This window comes from Piliocolobus tephrosceles, chromosome 8 (genome assembly GCF_002776525.5).
Source record: "Piliocolobus tephrosceles isolate RC106 chromosome 8, ASM277652v3, whole genome shotgun sequence".
Lineage (NCBI taxonomy): Eukaryota > Metazoa > Chordata > Mammalia > Primates > Cercopithecidae > Piliocolobus > Piliocolobus tephrosceles.
In genome coordinates, this window is record NC_045441.1 from 130,697,875 (window position 1) to 130,719,584 (window position 21,710).

At 42.0% G+C, this 21,710-nt stretch overlaps 1 protein-coding gene across 4 annotated transcripts in view; it reads left to right on the forward strand.

Moving 5' to 3' along the window:
• Positions 1 to 236: 236 nt before the first annotated feature.
• The window catches only part of AGK (acylglycerol kinase), a 103,678-nt gene continuing 82,204 nt past the window's right edge, over positions 237 to 21,710 (forward strand). For 2 of the 4 annotated variants that reach the window (XM_023184979.1, XM_023184976.1), the window contains exons 1-2: positions 237 to 472; positions 4,630 to 4,744. In XM_023184979.1, coding sequence (XP_023040747.1) covers positions 4,644 to 4,744 — 101 coding nt within the window. In that variant the 5' untranslated portion in view covers positions 237 to 472; positions 4,630 to 4,643. Of the gene's footprint in view, positions 473 to 567; positions 739 to 3,641; positions 4,499 to 4,629; positions 4,745 to 21,710 lie in introns of those variants that run through there. The other 2 variants (XM_023184978.2, XM_023184977.3) reach the window with 2 other exon arrangements.

The window sequence follows — 21,710 nt, forward strand, 5'->3', positions numbered from 1 at the left end:
GACATTCAGGTCTCAGACCAATGGCCCCGTTCTCAGAAGGCCTAGCACAGGCCGCCTAATTTCACGCAGTTCTCCCCCAACCCGCCCTGCCTTCCGTCACCCGTTTCATTTTCTTCGTGGCACGGAGCACCATCTCCAATGGCCTTGTTCATTTAGTTAATTTATTTTCCGACTTAGTTCCAGGTGCTTGGCAGACTTCCCATCAAATATTATTGCGCAAAGGATGGATGGATGAAAGGAAGAGTGAGTCAATCAACGAGGGAACGCGGGGAAAGGCAGCCTCAGGGCTGCAGGCCCTGCCACCCCCACCGTCCCTGGGCATCCGAGCCGGTTCCCGCCCCCGGCCCGGCCCGCGCGCGCTCGCAGACCCGCGGCGGAACCCGAGGGCGGCGGCAGCGGTTTCCCTTGAACGAGCCGGGGAATCTGGAGGGAGCACACAGGAAAGGCAGAGCCGCGAGCTGGACCAGCCGTGGTGAGTGCAGCGGCGTCCGGGCGGGGAGCGCAGTGCGGGGCGCTGGGAACGGGCGCGCGAGCGGGGTGGGAGTCGGGATGGGGGCCCGGGGCGCTGGGCGGAGCCTCTGGAGTCGCGCTGGGCCGAGAGCCTCGGGTACCCAAGCATCCGGCGTCGTGGGTGCAGGCGGCTGCGCGGCTTGAGGGTAGGGGGTGCGGGCCTGGCCGGCGCGGCGGAGGAGGGCCTCGCGCTTATCTCGTGGTCACTGCGGGAGTCAGCTGTCCTAGGTTCGAGTCCCAGAGCTGTCGCTAACTTGTGAACCCTCCCTCACTCCGTCCCTTGGACTTCAGCATAGTCCTTTGCAAAATGGGGCCAATAGTATCCGATCCATTGATGGGATGGTTGGTTCATTCATTCTGGCGCTTTACTAGGTTCTGGTGCTGCAGATTGATAGACAGAACTTGCCCACGAGGGGTTCACTGTCTAGTGAGAAAAACATTTCCACCTGGATGCTCCACAGGCATGTCAAATTCAGTATCTCTTAAACCGCACTACTCTTCTCCACAAACCTACCACTCAAATCTAAATGATTGAAATCACTATTCAATCAGTCACCCAAGCACAAAAACCTGGCTTGGTTCCTCCTCTCTCACTTCCTACAGTCAATGAACCACCAAGTGCTGCCAATTTCTACTTTCTAAAGCTTTCCAAATCCATCCTTTATCTTGGTTTGTTCTTTTAGGTGCCTAGAGATTATGGCAATAACTTCCTAACGGTTCTCTTTAGCTTTAATTTTAGTTTCTTCCAGTTCATTTTTCATTCTGCTACAAAGTGGTCTTTTAACAGTTCAAATATGATTATATCACCCACCTGCTTAGAGCTCATTAAAGGTTTTTCATTGTCTTCAAAATAATAGCCAAAGTCCTTAGTGTGGGTTCAAGGTCTTTTCTAATCCCCCCCGGTCCTCAATCCTTTATCTCTAAACCACTGTTTCTCAAAGTCTGGTATAGTGGTGACCTCCATTACAACCAACATGGGAGTACTTGTTAAAAGTGAAGATGACAGCTTAATTCCAAAACAAGTGAGACTCTTTGGGGAGGGGGCAGTTTCCAGGATTCTGTGTTTTTAACAAGTTCTGCACTAAAGGTTGTGAACCCCTGTTCTAGACACTCCAATTTTTACTCTGCTGTTGATGGGGTACAGGACACACTGCCCCAAAATATGACTCGTTGGCATTAGAGGAAACAACTGAAGCAGGAAAGTCACTTTGTGGCTTTCCACTCTTCTCCCCTGAAGCAGGCCATGAAATAATTCTTTGACCTTCTTCTGTATAAGACCCTCCTGTGAGAGGTGCTCATCCTATGAGTATAGGATCGAGGAAAGGAATGCCCTTATCTTTGAAGACACAGGTACACAGAGAAGAATCTGAACAAACAGGCCTTGCTAAGTTCTCCCTAGCATATTACCGTTAGATCATAGCCCCTTTTTCCAGTCATACTTCTCCATGGCCATCCACTCTGCATCAAACCTAGCATAAAAATACGTGAATTTACCTGTTTCTGGGTATTCATTTTCTTATGAAGATTCCTGTGTCACCTAAAACTTACTTAAATAAATATGTATGTTTTTCTCTTGTTAATCTCGCTCTTGTTATAGGGGTCTCAGCCATGAACCTAGTTCTCCCCTCACTACCTACGTATGTTTCTCTCAACACGCTTTACTGTCTTTTATGCCTTTGTACACTCTCAGTTTGGGCTACTGTAAAAAAAAAAAAAAAAAAATACCAAAAACTGGGTGGCTTAAACAACAGAAATTTAATTCTCACAGTTCTGGAGGCTGGAAGTCCAAAGTCAGGGTGCCAGCATGGTTGAGTGCTTGGTGATAGCCCTCTTCCTTGGTTTGTAGATATCTCTCTTCTTGCTGTATCCTCACAATGCAGAGAGACCATCTCTGTAGAGTCTAGTCTTATAAGGACACTAATCCCTTTCATGGGAGCCACTCTCATGACCCAATTATCTCCCGAAGGCTCTATCTCCTAAAACCATCTCACTGGGGATAGGGCTTCCATAGCAGCATTTTTGGGGAACACAGCATTCAGACAATAGCATCCACAAAGCTCCTTCGTAACTTTAGTGACTCCTCCTCATTCTTCAGGGCTCAGGGAAGACTTCCTTGACTGTGCGTCACCCCCTCAGCCCTAGACCAGGTTAGGTTCATTCTTGCAGACTCTCACAGAGCCTTGTGCTGACTCATTTATCTCACTGTACTGTAATCGTAATTGTATAATTGTGTTAGCATTGTGGGTTTGACAGTTGTGATTACTTGAGAACGAATGAGACCGGTTCTTCTCTGCCCTCACACTCAGCACAGAGCCTACCACATAGGTGTTTATGAAAGGGCTCGTGAATGAAGGAGTGATTTATGGTCAGATGGGGAGGAGTTCAATAATTAGTTGGGCCTTTGGAATCATGTGTCAGCCTGACGGTGTATGGGATTCACAGGAAGATGGTCTCCCTGGCACTGGCTTCACTGCTGCTTTCGATAAGGATGTTTCTTCCCTTGAGAGGAATTTTAACCAATGAGATTTAAAGGGAGTCATAAAAGAACTGGACTTTTAAGTAGAAACAGTTTTTTTTTCTTGGTCTATATACCTCACTAACAGATAGTCATAAAAAATTTTTTCTTAAATTTTTGTTTATCTAGAAAATAAGTTCATTTTCAAAAACTTAGAAAGTACATTGCAATTTTAAAAATAAAATAAACATCACCCACCATTCCACAACCTAGAGGGATCTACTTTAAAATTTTGTTTTTGAGCCAGGTGCAGTGGCTTACGTCTATAATCCCAGCAATTTGGATGGCCAAGGTGGGATGATTGCTTGAGGCCAGGAGTTTGAGACCAGCCTGGGCAACATAGTGAGACCTTGTCTCTAACAAAAAATTAGCCAAGTGTAGTGGTACGTGCCTGTGGTTCCAGCTACTCGGGAGGCTGAGGCAGGAGATTTTTTTGGGCCCAGAAGTTATAGTGAGCTACGATTGTGCCACTGGACTCCATCCTGGATGACAGAGTGAGACCCTGTCTTAAAAAAAAATTTGTTTTTGTTTAATTGTATTGGTTTGTTTTTTTTTTTTAATTTATACTCATGTTTGAACATAATTGGGATAATGCCAATTATATATGGCTTTTTATCCTGCTAATTTTACTTAACATTATGTTTTGGGTTTTTTCCACATCAGTACAAATTTGGGGTAAAAAAATATTTAATTGCTATTTAACTTATTCATTGAACAAATATTTCTTAAACAGCTATTGTATGCCGGATCTTACTTTAGGCATGGGATACAGCAGTGACCAGAACAATGTCCTTACTCTCATGGAGTTTACATTCCAGTAGGATTAGGCTAATAAACGAGCAAGTGAATATAAGCATCATCAAATAATAAGTGTCATGAAGAATAAAGATATTCTGTTGTGTCACTCTGTTTTTTAGTAAAGTCTTCCTAATTTGCCTTCTTTAAAGGAGTGTATGAGTGTCTATCATTTTATTATGTCATCAGTGAATACGATCACTTAAAAAATTATTTTGGTCAATAATGATCTCTGTAATTTGCATGTCTTTATTCAAGAAGTTGAACATTTTTAGATAGCCATGTGCATTGCCTCTTCATTGAGTTTTCTATACATGTTTTCTGTTTCTTTTCCCGTTGAGGACCTGGTATTTTCTTCTATTTTGAACTCGCCCTTCGTATTATTATTGTGTTTTTGGGACGCTTATGATGGAGAGACAAATGTATACTCTTAAACAGTGGTACAGTGAGGCTGTAAGGAGTCAGAAAAACCAGAGGAAGCCTGGAATTCCCATCCTCTCTTTCTGGCCCATCCCTCTTCCTTCTATTACAATGAGGAAAAAGTGATCAGAGAGGGAAGAAGTATAGGTTAGGTGGAAATACGTGAAGGAAGAAAGAAAGGTGGATGTGTGGGTGGTTGAGAAGATGAAGATGATGGGAATAGAAGGGAGAAGATAAGCTGAGGCCAGAGGAGAAATGGTAAGGAGGTAGAGGAATGAGTGGGAAGAAGAGTGGGGGAGGATAAAAGAATGGAAGATAGAGTAATAGGGACATTACATGAAGATCATGGATAAATTTTTTTTTTTCTTTTTCTGCCTCTACTAACCTAGCAAATCTCTAGAAGATGACGGTGTTCTTTAAAACGCTTCGAAACCATTGGAAGAAAACTACAGCTGGGCTCTGCCTGCTGACCTGGGGAGGCCATTGGCTCTATGGAAAACACTGGTAATTATCTGACAGCCCCACCCCACCTTTGCACCCACAGCGAAACAGCCCCAAAGAGCTTCGGGTTAAAATCTTGTTCAGCTGTGCTTATCTCTATAAAACATGGTGTAAAAGAAAAATAAATGCGATTCAAAGCAAAAACAAAGACTTCTTGTAACCAGAGCTGGAACTACATGTATACTCATATCCAGTGGATAGAGAATAAAGTAGAGGGATCAGAAAGGAAGCTATTTTTATTCATTACATTTATGGTTGAAGAAATTAAGACATCCTAGAGAAAGAGAAGTCCTTTCCCAAGTTAGTAGTGTAAACACCAAAAATCTGAGATGGGGCTTAGTCAATTTAGTAAGTTTATTTTACCAAGGTTAAGGACGTGCACCAGTGACACAGCCTCACCAGGTCCTGATGACATGTGCCCAAGGTGGTCTGAGCACAGCTTGGTTTTATACATTTTAGGGAGATATGACACATCAATATATGTAAGATGAACATTGGTTTTGGTCTTGGGACAAAAACCAATTTTTTGTCATTGTGGGACAACTTGAAACAAAAGCGAGACAGCTGAAAGTAGGGAGGGAGCTTCCAGGTCGTAGGTAGATAAGAGACAAATGGTTGCATTCTTTTGAGTTTCTGATTGGTCTCTCCCAAGTAGACAATCAGATGTGTATTTATCTCAGTAAGCAGAGGGATGACTTTGAATAGAATGGGAGGCGGCAGGGCGCGGTGGCTCATGCCTGTAATCCCTGCACTTTGGGAGGCCAAGGCAGGTGGATCCTTTGAGGTCAGGAGTTAAGACCAGCCTGGCCAACATGGTGAAACCCCATCTCTACCAAAAATACAAAAATTAGCCAGACAGTAGTGGTGCACACCTGTAGTCCCAGCTGCTCGGGAGGCTGAGGCAAGAGAATCGCTTGAGCCTGGGTGATGAGCTGAAATCAGGCCACTGCACTCCAGCCTGGGTGGGAGAGTGAGACCCTGTCTCAAAAAAAAAAAAAAAAAAAAAAAAAAAAGAATGGGAGGCACTTTTGCCCCAAGAAGTTCCCAGCTTGACTTTTTTCCTTTAGCTTAGTGATTTTGGGGCCCCAAGATTTATTTTCCTTTCACAGTAGTAAGCAAGGACTGGAACTCATGTCTCCCTGGCGTTTTATTCCTTCTGTTTCTTACTATAGTCTCTTGATGTGTCATCAAGGGACACTTACTGAATTTGTTCCTCTATCCCCTGTGACTATCCTCATCTATCCCATTAGCCTACATTGACTTAAATGAGAAGTAGGCTTTCAAACCTTTTGTTTAAATAAAGAATTCAGAGGAGTCATGGATTTTATTAGTCTTCATGCATGGAGGGAGAAGAAAGTGCCAACGCTCCTCTTCTAGTTTAACATGGTAATAAGATTTAAATAAACAGATAAGTTTTTATATAAAAATTATACAAATTATGATGGCAGCCAATCAAATTGCAGTCTTTTGGAGATTAAGGACTACATTTTAAGTATGTAGCAACACTAAAATCCAGATGTCTTAAATGACTGCTTTGTTGAACAGAAAACAGAACAATTGCTCTTTGAACTAGAAGTCTCCACATTGGAAAAGAGACACATGTTGATATTTTGTGAACACTCTCAGTTCACCACTGTGAGAATAACTTTATGATACAACATGATGTCTGCTTTTTTTGCAGCTGTGGAAAAATTGGAATATATTCCCCTTCTTTTCTTTCTAAGTATTGTCAAGGCCAGACGCTCGAATTCCATTAGCCAGCATCTAAGGAAAAGAGCAAACGTAAGAAGTTTAAAATTTGTAATTAAGAAAAGGGTGGAGCAGATATTTTAACAAATAGAGCATGGAATGTTTGGCTTCTCCTTTTTCTAACTACACTTGAGTCCTCAAGGCCCCTTTGCAGGCGCATCCAATCTAGGTCATGACTAGGTCAGTCGGGGGAAATTCCCACCCACTGAGGATTCCTGCTGTTTCTATGACTAGGTGAAGATTTGAGGAACTGTGTACTCTGTTCAGGATGTCTTTAGAGGAACCATGATAAGTTCTTGCCCATGTAACCTTGAGACTTTAAAAAAGGACCATTAAGTCTTCAGGACTATTGGAGGCCTTGTTCTAAATTGGATCTGAAACAGCTTGAGCCAGAAGTGTGGTGGCAGCCTGGAGGCCTCATTTTGCTCTTTCTCCACCGTTGACATTCAATGTTACTGCCGCAAATGCAAACTCCTGTTGTCTTATTGCTCTTCTTTTTCTCAGACTGTTCTCTTGCATGATTTGGTACTATTTAGCCTTTTAAAAAATATTGTGGTGAAAAAACACGGGACATAAACATTTTCACCTTAACCATTTGTAAATCTACAGTTTGATGGTGTTAAGTATATTCACATTGTTGTTCAACAAATCTCTAGAACTTTTTCATCTTGCAAAACCGAAACTCTGTACCCATTGAACAACTGCCCATTCCTGCCCCACCCCAGCTGCCCTTGACAACCACTATTCTACTTTCTGTTTCTAGGAATTTGACCACTTTATACTTTGTGTCAGTGAATCATATAGTATTTATTTTTTTGTGGTTGGCTTATTTCACTTATAATGTCCATAATGTTTATCTTTACCTTTTCTTTTTTTTTTTTTTTGAAATGGAATCCTGCTCTGTCACCCAGGCTGGAGTGCAGTGGTGTGATCTTGGCTCACTGCAACCTCTGCCTCCCAGGTTCAAGTGATTCTCCTGCTTCAGCCCCGCAAGCAGCTGCGACTACAGGCGCGTGCACCATGCCTGGCTAATTTTTCCATTTTTAGTAGAGACAGGGTTTTACCATGTTGGCCAGGCTGGTCTCGAACTCCTGACCTCAGGTGATCTGCCCGCCTTGGCCTACCAAAGTGCTGGGATTACAGGTGTGAGCCACCGTGCCCGGCCTATATTATCTCTAAATGTAAAGATACATTCTTTACGTTTAAAGAGGTATGGCCTTTACATCTGTCAATGGACATTTTGGTTACTTTTACCTCTTGACTATTGTGAAACATGCTACAATTAACTTGAGTGTACAGATACCTCTTGGAGATCCTGTTTTTAATTATTTTGGATATATGCCCAGAAGTGGGATTGCTAGATCTTATGGTAGTCCATTTTTAATTTTTTGAAGAGCCTTCATACTGTTTTTCCATCGTAGCTCATCATTTTACAATCCCACCACAGTGTACAAGGTTTTCAGTTTCTCCACGCCCTCATCAACACTCATTATTTTCTGTTTGTTTGATATGGGCTATCCTTATGGGTGTGAGATGATATGTCATTGTGGTTTTGGTTTGCATTTCTCTAATGATTAAGGAAGTTGAGCATCTTTTCACATGCATGTTGGCCATTTAAAAATCTTTGGAGAAATGTCTGTTCAAGTCCTTTTTCCATTTTTAATTGAGTTTTTTGTTGTTGTTGTTGTTGACTTGTAAGAGTTCTTTGTGAATTCCAGATACTAACCCCTTGTGAGATTATAGAATTTGGAATATATTGTTTCCTATTCTGTAGCTGGCCTTTTTACACAATTGATCGTGTCCTTTGATATACGTTGTTTTTAGTTTGGTTAAGGCCCATTTGTCTACTTTTGCTTTTGTTTGCCTCTGCTTTTGGTGTTATATTCAAGAAACCATTGCTAAATCCGGTGTCATGAAGCTTTTCCCTGTGTGTTCTTCCGGGAGTTTTATATTGGGTCTTACATTTAGGTCTTTAACAGATTTTGAGTTAATTTTTTTACATGATACAAGATAGGGGTTTAGCTTCATTATTTTCCATATGGATATCTAGTTTTCCCAATACCATTTCTTGAAGAGACTGTCCTTTCCCCATTGTGTGGTCTTGGCATCCCTGTTGAAGGTCATTTGACTATATAGATGAGGATTTATTTCTGGGCTCTCTGTTGTTCATTAGTCTGTATATCTGTATTTATGCCAATACCACACTGGTTTGATTACTGTTGCTTTGTAATATATTTTAAAATTCAGTAAGTATGAGGCTTCCATCCTTGTTCTTTTTCAAGATTGTTTTGGATATTTGGGGGTTTCTTGAGATTCCATATGAATTTTGGGATAGTTTTTTCTATTTTTGCAAAAAATGTCATTGGGATTGCATTGAATCTGTACATTGCTTTGTAGTTTAGACATTTTAACAATATTAAGTCTTCTAATTTATGAACATCGGATGTCTTTTTATTTAATTGTCCTCTTTAATTTCTTTCAGCAGTGTTTTGTAGTTTTTAGCATGTAAGTCTTTTACCTACTTGCTTATGTTTATTCCTAAGTGTTTTATTCTTTTGACACAATTGTTAATGGGATTGTGTTCTTAATTTCCTTTTCAGATTGTTCATTCTTAGGATATAGAAATATAACTGATTTTTGTGTGGTGTGTATCCTGCGACTTTGCTGAATTTATTAGTTCTAACAGCTTTTTTTTTTTTTTTTTTTCTTTTTTGGTGTAGAATCTTTAGGGTTTCTATATATAAGATTATGTCATCTGTGAATAGGGATAATTTTACTTCTTCCTTTCCAATTTGGATACCTTTATTTCTTTTTCTTGTCTCATTGCTCTGGCTAGAACTTCCTGTGCTATGCTGAGTAGAAGTGGTGAGTAACATCTTTGTCTTATTCCTGATCTTAGAAGAAAAACTTCCAGTGTTTCAAAATTGGGTATGATGTTAGCTGTGGGCTCATGATATATGGCCTTTATTATGCTGTGATACTTTTTCTTTTGTTGCCCTCCCCCCATTTTTTTTGCCTATATATCCCCAACCTTTTCACAGAACAGTGCTCACATTCTTTATACCAAACTTGTTTTTACCATGAGAAAGTCTTACCCTGTCGTCTTCTTGAGTGGAAGCTGCCTTGTCCTTTCTTCTTCTTCTTCTTTTTTTTTTCCCCCAATCAGGTCATTTTATTATTGTGGTTTTTACACATTTTATTTTAATAGTTTTTGGGCAACAGGTGGTGGTTTTTGGTTACGTAGATAAGTTCTTTAATGGTGATTTCTGAGATATTGGTGTACCTGTTACCGGAGCAGTGTACACTGTACCCAGTGTGTAGTTCTTTATTCCTCACTCAACTCCCACCTTTCCCCCTGAGTCCCCAGAGTCCCTGATATTATTCTCATGCCTTTGTGTCCTCATAGCTTAGCTCTCACTTATAAATGAGAATATATGGTGTTTGGCTTTCCATTCCTGAGTTACTTCACTTAGAGTAATGGTCTCCAACTCCATCCAGTTTGCTGCAAGTGCCATTATTTCATTTTATTTTATGGCTGAGTAGTATTCCATGGTGTATATATACCACCTTTTCTTTAGCCTCTCGTTGATGGGCATTTAAGTTGGTTCCATATTTCTGCAGTTGCAAATTTTGCTGCTGTAAACATGCATATGCAAGTGTCTTTTTCATATAATGACTTCTTTTCCTTTGGGTAGATATCCAGTAGTGGGATTGCTGGATTTAATGGTAGTTCTGCTTTTAGTTATTTAAGGAATCTCCATACTGTTTTCCATAGTGGTTGCACTAATTTACATTCCCACTAGCAGCGTAAGTGTTCCCCTTTCACCACATCCATGCCAACATCTGTTATTTTTTAATTATGGCCATTCTTGCAGGAGTATGGTGGTATCTCATTTTTTTAAAATTTGCATTTCCCTGATAATTAGTGATATTGAGCATTTTTTCATATACTTGTTGGCCATCTGTATATCTTTTGAGAATTGTCTATTCATGTCCTTAGGCCACTTTTTGATGGAATTATTTGCTTTTTTTTTTGAGACGGAGTCTCGCTCTATCGCCCGGGCTGGAATGCAGTGGCCGGATCTCAGCTCACTGCAAGCTCCGCCTCCCGGGTTCACGCCATTCTCCTGCCTCAGTCACCCGAGTAGCTGGGACTACAGGCGCCCGCCACCTCGCCCGGCTAGTTTTTTGTATTTTTTTAGTAGAGACGGGGTTTCACCGTGTTAGCCAGGATGGTCTCGATCTCCTGACCTCGTGATCCGCCCGCCTCGGCCTCCCAAAGTACTGGGATTACAGGCTTGAGCCACGGCGCCCGGCCATTATTTGCTTTTTTCTTGCTGATTTGTTTGAGTTCCTCTGCAGTGGAGTGCCAGTAGGGAACAAGGACCTCTTCTCCAAGGCCCTATGTGATCAGAGGCTGCCTGCCTGTTGGGGTTTAGGTGGAAACTTTCCCACTGCGTCCAGTGCTGCAATTTTGTCTGTGCTGTGAGAAACTACCCACAAGCAGAAGGATCTGGAACTCAAGGCCTGCTCTTCAGATTCTTTTGTTTCATGAAGTGATTCCTTGATGTCGTGCTCTCCTGCTCCTCCTAGGGATGGGGCTTCCTGAGAACCAAAGTGCAATTGATTGTTACTGGTCTTCTGGATCTAGCCACCCAGCAGGGATAGCGGGCTCTGAGCCGGTGCTGGGGAATGTCTGCAAAGAGTCCTGTGATGTAATCCATCTTCAGGTCTGTCAGCCATGGGTACCAGCACCTGCTCTGGTGGAAGTGGCAGGTGAATGATGTAGACTCTGTGAGGATCTTTGGCTGTAGATAGGTTTAGTGTGCTGGCTTTCTTGAATGCTGGTTATGCAAGTAGTGAAGTTGTCACAGGGATAGACTCAAGACCTTTGGTTAGCCAGGATGTTGCAGGCAGTGATGTTAGTTGTTGTTTTCTCCTTCCTGGTAGCAGTGTTACTCTGTCATGAGTTGTGGTAATGGCCTGAGTTGGTTGACCTTCAGCCAGGAGGTGGCACTTGCAAGAGAACACCAACTGCGGTAGTCATAGTGGGATTTGAACTTGCCCTAAGTTGGGGCAAATATTCTGGTTTCTCAGGTGATGGGTGGGGCCATAAAACTCCCAAGAGTTTCTATATTTTGTGTTCAGCTACCAGGGCTCATAGAGAAATACCTTCAGGTGGGGGCAGGGTTAGGTGGGTCTGAGCTAAGACTGTCCTTGGGGAGGGCTTGCTGTGGCCACTGTGGCGTATGGGGAGGTGGTTCTCAGGCCAGTGGGGTTATGTTCCAGAGGGTATTATGGCTGCTTCTGTTGTGCCGTATAGTTCACCAGGGAAGTAGGGGATAGCTGGTAGTGAAAGGCCTCATCCAGCTCCCACGCATTTAGTGAGGCTGTTCTCACTTTCAGAGTGCTCTGCTAACAGTGCCAAGTTTAGATCCAGGCAGCTGTGGGCAGAACTCAGACCTGCCCCAGGTCATAAGCTTCCCCGCTGAGAAAGCAGGCAAGGCTTTCAGGCCACACTCTCCACACTTGTCTGCCCACAACGTTGGTGGCTCCTGCAAGATATAGTTGGGGATGGCATCTGTGGGCTTGAGCTGGAGACTGGGTGTGCCTACAAGGTTCTTCCTGCTGCTGCTTCTACTTTTTTATTTCACACAGTTCCCTACATTTGTTCCAGCTCTGTGTAAGGTTAAATCCTTCTCCCATGATCTGGATTTTCAAATTCCCCGGTAGGGATGTGTGTTCAGAGGCAGGTTTTCCCCCCTCACACTTTGGGGAATCACAGTTTTTCATCTGTCTTGCAGCATTTGCAACAGCGTGTTGCTTCTTTCAAAGGATCTGTGAATTCTTTCAGTTTTCCTGGTACATTACTGTGGTGGTTCTTGGAACAAAAGATCACAGTGTGATTCTCCACACACTGTTCTGTCTGTCCAGGTGGGAGATGCAATGCACATTAGCCCTGCCTTTTATCCGTCATCTTGCTCCCATCTCTGTCCTTTCAAATGGGATCGGGGTGTAAGGATGTTGGGATTCTCCTGGCCCTTCAGTAGCTGTTCCAAACCATTTATCTTCCATCTTATACATCTTCCATCCTTCAAGCCTTATATCTGGCTATCTAAAAAAACCATAAATATTCCAGCCTTCTGGGATCTTGGTTACATTCAGCTTAGGCTTTGGTGCCTGGCTTATCAATGTCACTTTCTAAGTCCTGTTATCTTCCTGGACACCCCGAGTGTCCGTGTGGATGACCTACCTAACAATCTACCCCCACTTTCCTTGACTTCTCCTGTATCTGCAACTTTGACCGACTACTCCACCTTCTTCCAACTTCACCCCCTTCTCATTGGTTGAATGCTAAACTTTATCACTTGCCCCTGTTCCACTTCTGAAATATGGAACTTCAGTATCCCATTCTGTCATTACGGCCTTCTATTATTCCAGTTTTTTTCATTCCATTACTTCTGCTCTTCATTGTTATTAGGATTTCTTGTCCCTTGGCTCCTCTGTTTTCTTCCCAATCTATCACTCTTCCTTGCTTTTCATCTTTTTCATATCATAGATTCCTTGATCCAACACATCATACGTTCCTCAACTCCATTTTTCACATCATTCCTGGGCTTTTTAATCTCTCATTTCCTCTCATTTTCACAACTAAAGGTTTGTTTTCATTTTTGTTGTGTTTAGAGATGGGATCTCACTCTGTCACCCAGGCTGGAGCGCAGTGATGCGATCATAACTCACTGCAGCCTCAAAATCCTGAGCTTAAGTGATCTTCCCACTTCAGCCTCCTAAGAAGCTGAGACTATAGGTGCATGACAGCACACTCTACTGATAAAACTTTTTGAATAGGTTCTCTCTGCTTTCCTATCTCCCACTCATGCCACATCCTCTCCAATTTTCATTATAATCATTTTCACCAGTTTTATGTTGCATTCCTCTTGACCACTGTATTAGTCTGTTTTCACACTGCTAATAAAGATACCTGAGACTGGGTAATTTATAAAGGAAAGAGGTTTAATTGACCCACAGTTCCACATGCTGGGGCGGCCTCGGGAAACTTACAGTCATGACAAAAGGGGAAGCAAACACATCCTCCTTCACATGATGATAGCAAGGAGAAGTGCTGAGCAAAAGGGGGAAAGCCCCTTTACAAAATCATCCGATCTTGTGAGAACTCACTCACTTTCATGAGCACAGCGTGGAGGTAACCACCCCCATGATTCAATTACCTCCTATTGGGCCCCTCCCATGACACATGGGGATTACGGAAACTATAGTTCAGGATGAGATTTGGTGGGGACACAGCCAAACCATATCAGCCACTCAGCTTTAGACACTGTTGACTCTCCTTGAAATGCTTCACTTTTTTGTCTTTTGACTCCCCAAATCCTGTTTTTCCTCCTCTGTCTTTGGCTGTTTCTTCTTCTTCTCCTTTGTTACTTTTTTTTTTCTTTTTTTTTTTTTTTTTGAGACGGAGTTTCGCTCTTGTTGCCCAGGCTGGAGTGCAATGGCATGATCTCAGCTCTCCGCAACCTCTGCCTCAGCCTCCTGAGTAGCTGGGATTACAGGCATGCGCCACCACGCCTGGCTAATTTTGTATTTAGTAGAGACAGGGTTTCTCCATGTTGGTCAGGCTGATCTTGAACCCCTGACCTCAGGTGATCCTCCCGCCTCTGCCTCCCAAAGTGCTGGGATTACAGGCGTAAGCCACCGTGCTCAACCTCCTTTGTTACTCTTCTCTTCCCTTCTACTCAGGCATTAGAGGCGTAGCTCTCTAGAACTCTGCCCTAGGCCTTCTTTTCACTTTATATCCTCTTCCTGCATGATCTCATCACTCATGATGTCTTCAGTTACCAGCAATATGAAGCCGTCTCCCAGATTTTTGTCCCTATAAAGACCTTTTGAATTCCAGACCTGTATATACAGTCAGCTACTTTCTTGTCTATCTGGATGCTTCACAGCTGCCTCAAACTTAACAGATGAAAAATAAAGTAAAAAACTTTCCTGCCAAACCTGTTCCTTCCCAGTAATTGGTACCACTCACCATCCAATTTCCCAAACTAGGCCAGGAGTGGTGGCTCACACCTGTAATCCCAGCACTTTGGGAGTCCAAGGCAGGCAGATCAACTAAGGTCAGGAGTTCGAGACCAGCCTGGCCAACATGGCAAAACCCTATCTCTACTAAAAATATAAAAATTAGCTGGATGTGGTGGCACATGCCTGTAATCCCAGCTACTCGGGAGGCTGAGGCAGGAGAATTGCGTGAACCCAGGAGGCAGAGGCTGCAGTGAGCCGAGATCACATCATTGCACTCCACACTCTACCTGGGTGACAGAGAGAGAGACTCTGTCTCAAAAAAAAAAAAAAAAAAAAAAATTCCCAAACTAGGAATTTATGCATCATCCTTTATCCTCCTTCATTCCCCGCATCCAGGTCATACATTATAAAGGATTTTGCACCCTCTACATCTCTTAATGTATTGAGTTTCTTTTTCCTGTCCTCACTGTCATGGCTTTTGTCCATGCTACTGTCATCTCTTGCCTGGGTCCTTAATAATGGCCTCCTCACTGTTCTGGCACCTACTTTGCCAGTTTCTAATCTATTTTGGACACTGTTGCCAGAGTAATCCTTTGTAAGTACCGATTGCTATTGCTTTGAGACTCGAAGCACAATATTCTTACCAGCTCTACATGTGCTTGGCCCCTGCATACATCTCTGGACTTACAACATTTTATACTTTAACACATGGAGCTTTCCTATCTTCCAAAGTGACATGTTCTTTCTGTTTCAGGATTTCTTGGAATGTCCTTGCACATGTTGTTCTCCGTGGAACACTCTGACTTTCTCTTCTTCCTTAGGCAACTATCATTCCTCCAAGTCTCAAATGTTATTTCTTTAAGCAAGCCTTCCTTATCCCCTCTAGTCAGGATTAGACAATCCTCTTACATTTTCTCCATAGTTCTATGAACTCCTCCTATATATTATTCATTGCTATTAGTGATTTTCTGTTGTTTGTTTCTTCTGTTATATCATAAGACTGTACAGGCAGGGATGCTGTTTTTCTTGCTCAGTGTTGTCCTGTAGGCCCAGTACATAGAAGACACTTGACACACATACTTATGGAAGATGGAACAAATGAGAATGAAAGGATGAGTGTGCAGAGGGCAAATATCAACCTTATTGACTGACCACTCGGAATTCACAAACCTAGGCTGTTGAGTCCTTCTGAAGGAAATTATACCCTAAATTCATAGGTTACTCTTTCAATTTCTACAAAATTTATTTTGAAATACTCACGAATTGCCTTACCCACTCTATCTTCTCTATACTTATTCTTAGGCAACCTAACTCTTAGTTCAAAGAGAATATGAAAAACATGGGCAGTTACCCCAGAGTGCATATTGACATCCTTTCCCTCTGTCTCAGTGGCTGAGGCAGCCATCCTCCTAGTCAGCCCCTCTGACGCTTCCCGTTCTTTCACCTCCCATTGGTTGTCCATTTCCTCACTTACATCTTTAGTCTCAGACTTGCGCTTTCTCTCTCCTCTGTTTGTCAGAATCTTTCCTAGCTCATACATCTTCACTCAAGTCTGCATTCCCATGTGTTTGGTGACCTGCTCTCATCTTCCGTTGACACCATCGTCAGAAGTGTATCTCACACTTGCAGTCCTACCTCCTTTTGAGAATAAGCTTAGTAAAATGGCTTGTCATTTGATTGAACCTGCTCTTGATGAGGTCATTAATGGCCTGTTAGTTGTTAAATGAAAGGGATACTTTTCATGCCACATTTGATTTTCTTGGCCCATATCCTTTTAGGTACCTTTAGATGTCTTCCTGCTATGAATGTTGGTGTCCCTCATGTTCCATTCTCATTCTGCACACTTTGTAAGGGATCACAACCACATGGTTGTTTTCAGGGATGATATATGGATTTTGGAGTCATCATATTTTTCTAGCCCAGATACTGCTTCTCTTGACATTTTGTATGAATAGCAAACAAATATTTTTTGGTAACAGATTTGTGAAAAATTGCATATTTTAATTTCTTTTTATCTGACCCCTTTTGATAACTACTCTTAGTTTGTCTTTTGACATCAGATATTTATTTGGAGGGTCTATTCCATTTTTACTGTATTTATAATTTTTTTCTCCATTGAGAATTCCACCCCCTTCTTTTTCTCCCTTCCCCCAAGTTTCAAAGAAAAAGAAGTCTGTGATATTTTTCCCCTCTGCATAATTTCCCCACAGCAGGTTGCAGCAGTTGACAAGAGCAGCAGGGACTGCTCTTAACTCCAGAAGAGCAATTGCAGAGGAGAAAATGACCCTGTTTGCTGAAAGTAAAGACAGTTTAAGGATTGCTCATTCCTCTTCAACTGCTTTTACCAAGCTTTCCAGCTTCCCTGGGGAAGATTATGTTCCAGGTTGTTCGGTTTATCATGTCAGCAGTTTACCTGCAATAGTCTCTCACTCATTTCTGGTCCTTTTAGTAGCAGAGTCTGCTAATAAAAAGTAGCATAAGAAAGGAGGCAGTGGAGTAAAACAGTTGTCTCTGGAGTCAGACTGAACTGACGCTTCCTAGCAATGTGACCCTGTGTCTTAGGTTCTTCATCTGTACAATGGGGATAATAACAGTATCTCATTGGGTCACTGAAGGATTGATTAACTGATATAACTGGAAAGCTGTTAGCATCCTATCTGCTAGATTTAAGGGTTCAATAAATGCTAGTAATTGTGAGTAAACTTGATATAATACATACTCAGCACTGTGGAAGTTAAAACCAGGTGCCGCTGGTGACTGGGTTGTAAGGGACTTCAGAGACCGCCAGTGGGAAGGGAGATGTGGATCTGCCAGGCAGTCTAAGGTCTGAGCCTTTTATTTATTTCACCTTTCACATGTAATAAGACAGCTTGGAAAAGTATAGTTTTAAGACTGACTCAACATAACTACAAAAGAGGCCTGCCATACGTGGTTCAAAGCAGCAAGCCATGTCAGAAGCCTTTTCCATCTGATTTGGGCTCAGATTGTTCCTGTATCACTGCGGACCTTGTCCTCACTTTTGCCAGCTCTGATCTGTCTCCCCATCATTTTGGCTGGTGAGCTTTGGCAAAACTTCCCAACTAACTCCCATGGCTGAGCAGTTAACGATAGCTTAGCTCCTGCTTAGTTCTGGCACATGGTTCTCAGTTTATTCCTTTGGCTTAGTGCTTCTGACACCAGTTCTGCTACCCACCTTGGCCTGTGACCCAGGGGCATCCCATTTATTTCTTTTTTGTTTGTTTGTTTTTTTTCTTTGTTTTTGTTTTTTGAGACAGAGTCTCACTCTGTCTTCCAGGCTGGAGTGCAGTGGTGTGATCTTGGCGTGATCTTGGCTCACTGCAGCCTCCACCTCCCAGGTTCAAGCAATTCTTCTGCTTCAGCCTCCCTAATAGCTGGGACTACATGTGTGTGCCACCATGTTGGGCTAAATTTTTTTTCTATTTTTAGTAGAGATGGGGTTTCACCATGTTGGCCAGGCTGGTCTTGAACTCCTAACCTCAAGTGATCCACCCTCCTCTGCCTCCCAAAGTGCTGGGATTACAGGCGTGAGCCACCACGCCTGGCACCTCCTATTTATTTCTATAGAGCATCTAGCCTCTCAGCTTAGGATCCTGGTACCTTCCTGGAGATTTTAAAATCCCACAGACACCATAAATTCCTTGACATTAAGCTTGCAAAGCAAGTGTGTTACTGTAGCAATGGTCCTGGTCCTTGTGTTTAAGGGTTTTAATTAATATTGGAGCTTTCTTTCTCCAAACATAGCAACATTAATTTTGATTACTGTATATTGGCTTTTCTAAGCATTGGTACAAGCCACCTTTCAAGTTCTATGGTCAAAAACAGTTTCTTAGAAGTAGTAAAAATAAATGATTATGAGTTTGCCTGAGGGGTGTGTTCAGTGTCATTCTATTTTATTGAGAATGTACTACTAATAATGGTGGCTCACACCTGTAATCCCAGCACTTTGGGAGGCCGAGGCAGGCAGATCACGAGGTCAGGAGATCAAGACCATCCTGGCCAACATGGTGAAACCCTGTCTCTACTGAGAATACAAAAATTAGCTGGGTGTAGTGGTGTGCACCTGTAGTCCCAGCTACTCAGGAGGTTGAGGCAGGAGAATTGCTTGAACCCGGGAGGTGGAGGCTGCAGTAAGCCGAGATCATGCCACTGCACTCCAGCCTGGGCAACAGAGCAGGACTCCGTCTCAAAAATAAAATAATAATAATAGCTAATACTTAATCAGTGATTGCCATGTGCCAGGCACAATTCTGAGCACTTTACATTTATTAACTCATTTCATCTTCCTATAACTCTGTGAGATGGTTATTAATCTCAGACTCATGTGAGATTAATAGCCCTATATAGATGAAGAAAGTTAGGGGCAGCAAGATGAAGTAATTTGCTCAAGGTCACACAGCTGGTATCAGAGCCATCATACAAAGCCAGATAGTCCTGATCCTAACCTCTCAAAATGGCCACTGTGTCTTAGGACTGTGAGAGACATGAAGAACTGTAAACTGAGATTACCTTCTATCATACAATCCATTTGGTGTAAGAGAAACTGTTATACCATAGTGCTTCAGAGTGTGAGCTTCTGAGCCAGTGGGGTCTGGGTTTAAGTCTTGCCTTTGCCACTTTCTGGATGTGTGACGTTGGGCAAGTTATTTAGCCTGTTAAACTTCACTTTTATTTACCTGTGCAATATGTCACAGTATTATTGTGACACTAATCACTGCTCCTGGCACATATTAAAAATAGTACCTATTTTAGGCCAGGAGTGGTGGGTCATGCCTGTAATCCCAACACTTTGGGAGGCTGAGGCAGGCGGATCACAAGGTCAGGAGTTCGAGACCAGTCTGGCCAACATAATGAAGCCATGTCTTTACAAAAAATATAACAAATTAGCTGGGCATGGTGGTGGGCACCTGTAATTTCAGCTACTTGGGAGGCTGAGGCAGCAGAATCACTTGAACCCAGGAGGTGGAGGTTGCAGTGAGCCAAGATCGCACCATTGCACTCCAGCCTGGGTGACAGAGTGAGACCCTATCTCAAAAAAATAAAAATAAAAAATAAAAAAAGTACCTGTTTTTATTAGAGATATATAAGGCCCAACTATGTGCTATGTTCTGTTTGAGGGGTACAAAGTAAATGTTAAGGGTGCCTAAAGAAAAAAAAAGATTAATTTAAAAAACTTTTTATTATGAAAATCTTAAGCATATAAAAATTAGAGAATAGTATAATGAATCTCTAAGTAACATTACTCAGCTATAGCAGATATCAACATTTCACTAATTTTGTTTCATCTATGTCCTCTACTTTTTTTTTTTTTTTTTTTTTTACTGGAGTAGTTTAAAGTAAACCCAGATATTATATCATTTTACCCATAAATACTGCAATACCTTACTCCAGTAGGTAAGGACTTAAAAAAAAATCACAGTGTCATTATTATCATGAACTTGAAAAAACAAAAATAATTCTTTTATATTATCTAATATTCAGTCTGTGTTTCTATTTTTCTTATTGTCTCCACGTTGTCTGTTTTACAGTGCTTTTTGTTCAAATGAATATCAAAATGAGTTTCTGTCTCTTAAGTCTCTTAAACTACAATTCCCCTTCTTTTGATAATATTTACATGTTTTAGAAACTAGGTCTACATCTGCCCTGTAGAATATTTCATACCCTCAACTGGGCAGATAGCTTCTGCGTAGCTGTGCAGAGCCATATGGGAGCCTGAGGCAAGAAGAAAAACCAGTGATATTGGCCCTGGCTTTATTTAAAATTGTGTTATTATATTCATTATAATTTTTTTGCATTCATTTTGATTTTGGAAAATACATATTAAAGTATTTATCTCCATTACTGTATTTTTTGGCACACCCTTAAATTTTGCCCTTGAGGCAAGTGCCTCATCACTGTGTTCTAGCCCCAGCCATGAATTGCTTAATTTGTTCCTCTATCCCTCCTGTGTCTTGTCAGCTGGTGATTAGATCCACATTCTGGAGCTTTGCTATTCACAGTGTGGTCCCGCAGCATAAGCGTCTCCTGGGAGCTTCTTAGAAATATAGACTCTTAGGCCCCATCCTAACCCACTGAGTCAGAATCTGCCTTTTAACCAGATCCCTAGATGATGTGTTTGCTCATTAAAGTTTGAGAAGCACTGAGGGGAGCCATAATTAGATTCCAGTGCAGTTTATTTGGCAAGGATGCTTATAGGCCTGTGGTGAATTGCTTACTTGTATAACTTTAAGAGGCATGTATTGTCTAGGTGTCCTGTTTTTGGTGATACTAAGATTGATCAGTAGATTCCAATGTGATCAGCTTGACCCATCCATGAACGTTAAGAAGGATCACTTCTTAGAGTTCACTAGAGTAAAATGGTTAAGAAAGGGGCCTCTAGAGCCCAATAATATGGATTTGAATCTTGACTTTACACAGCAAAGTGACCCTGGCTAGTTACTTAACTGCTCTATGCTTCAATTCTCTATCTGTAAACTGGAGATAATAGTTGTACCCATTTCACTGGTCATGCAGACTTTTTTTAGAACAATGCCTGACAGAAAGAAAGCTCTCAAACAGAAATAACACTTCTTTTCTTCTTCTTTAGTCGTTTCCCTCCTCTTAAGAAAGCATCTTTACAAAGATACCATTGAGTTGAGCAGAATGAGTTGGACAGTGTTCTAGGTGATATTAATTACTTAATTATAAGCAGAAAATGGGAATTCACTCCATATTTTTGGAGAGTGGCGAAGAATTAGACTTGACTGTAAAGTTGCATGTTTTCAGGAGGATGGGGGAAAATCCGGTTGATGGAAGGCTTTGGATAGAGGAAGTCTGTACTATTTGGGGAACAGTGAACATTTCTAAGGGGAAGAGAATGTCATGAACAAGGTAGCAGTCAAGAAGTTTAATGCAGAACACCTGTGCAGGATACATTTGAAGGAAAAAAGTCTGAAGGTTTACACAAAAAGTAATAAAGGCCTAACCCAGAGTGATGGCATTAGGGATGGAAGAACTAACTTATGGGTGGATATGAGATTGTGATAGTGTGAATAATACATGAGCATGGGTGCCAAAGACGGGGGTGTCTCTGGTTTGGGTTTTGCTGCTTACTAGCTGTGTGGCCTTTATCAAGTTACTTAACCACCTGAACCTCAGTTTCCTTATAAGCATAATGGGAATAATG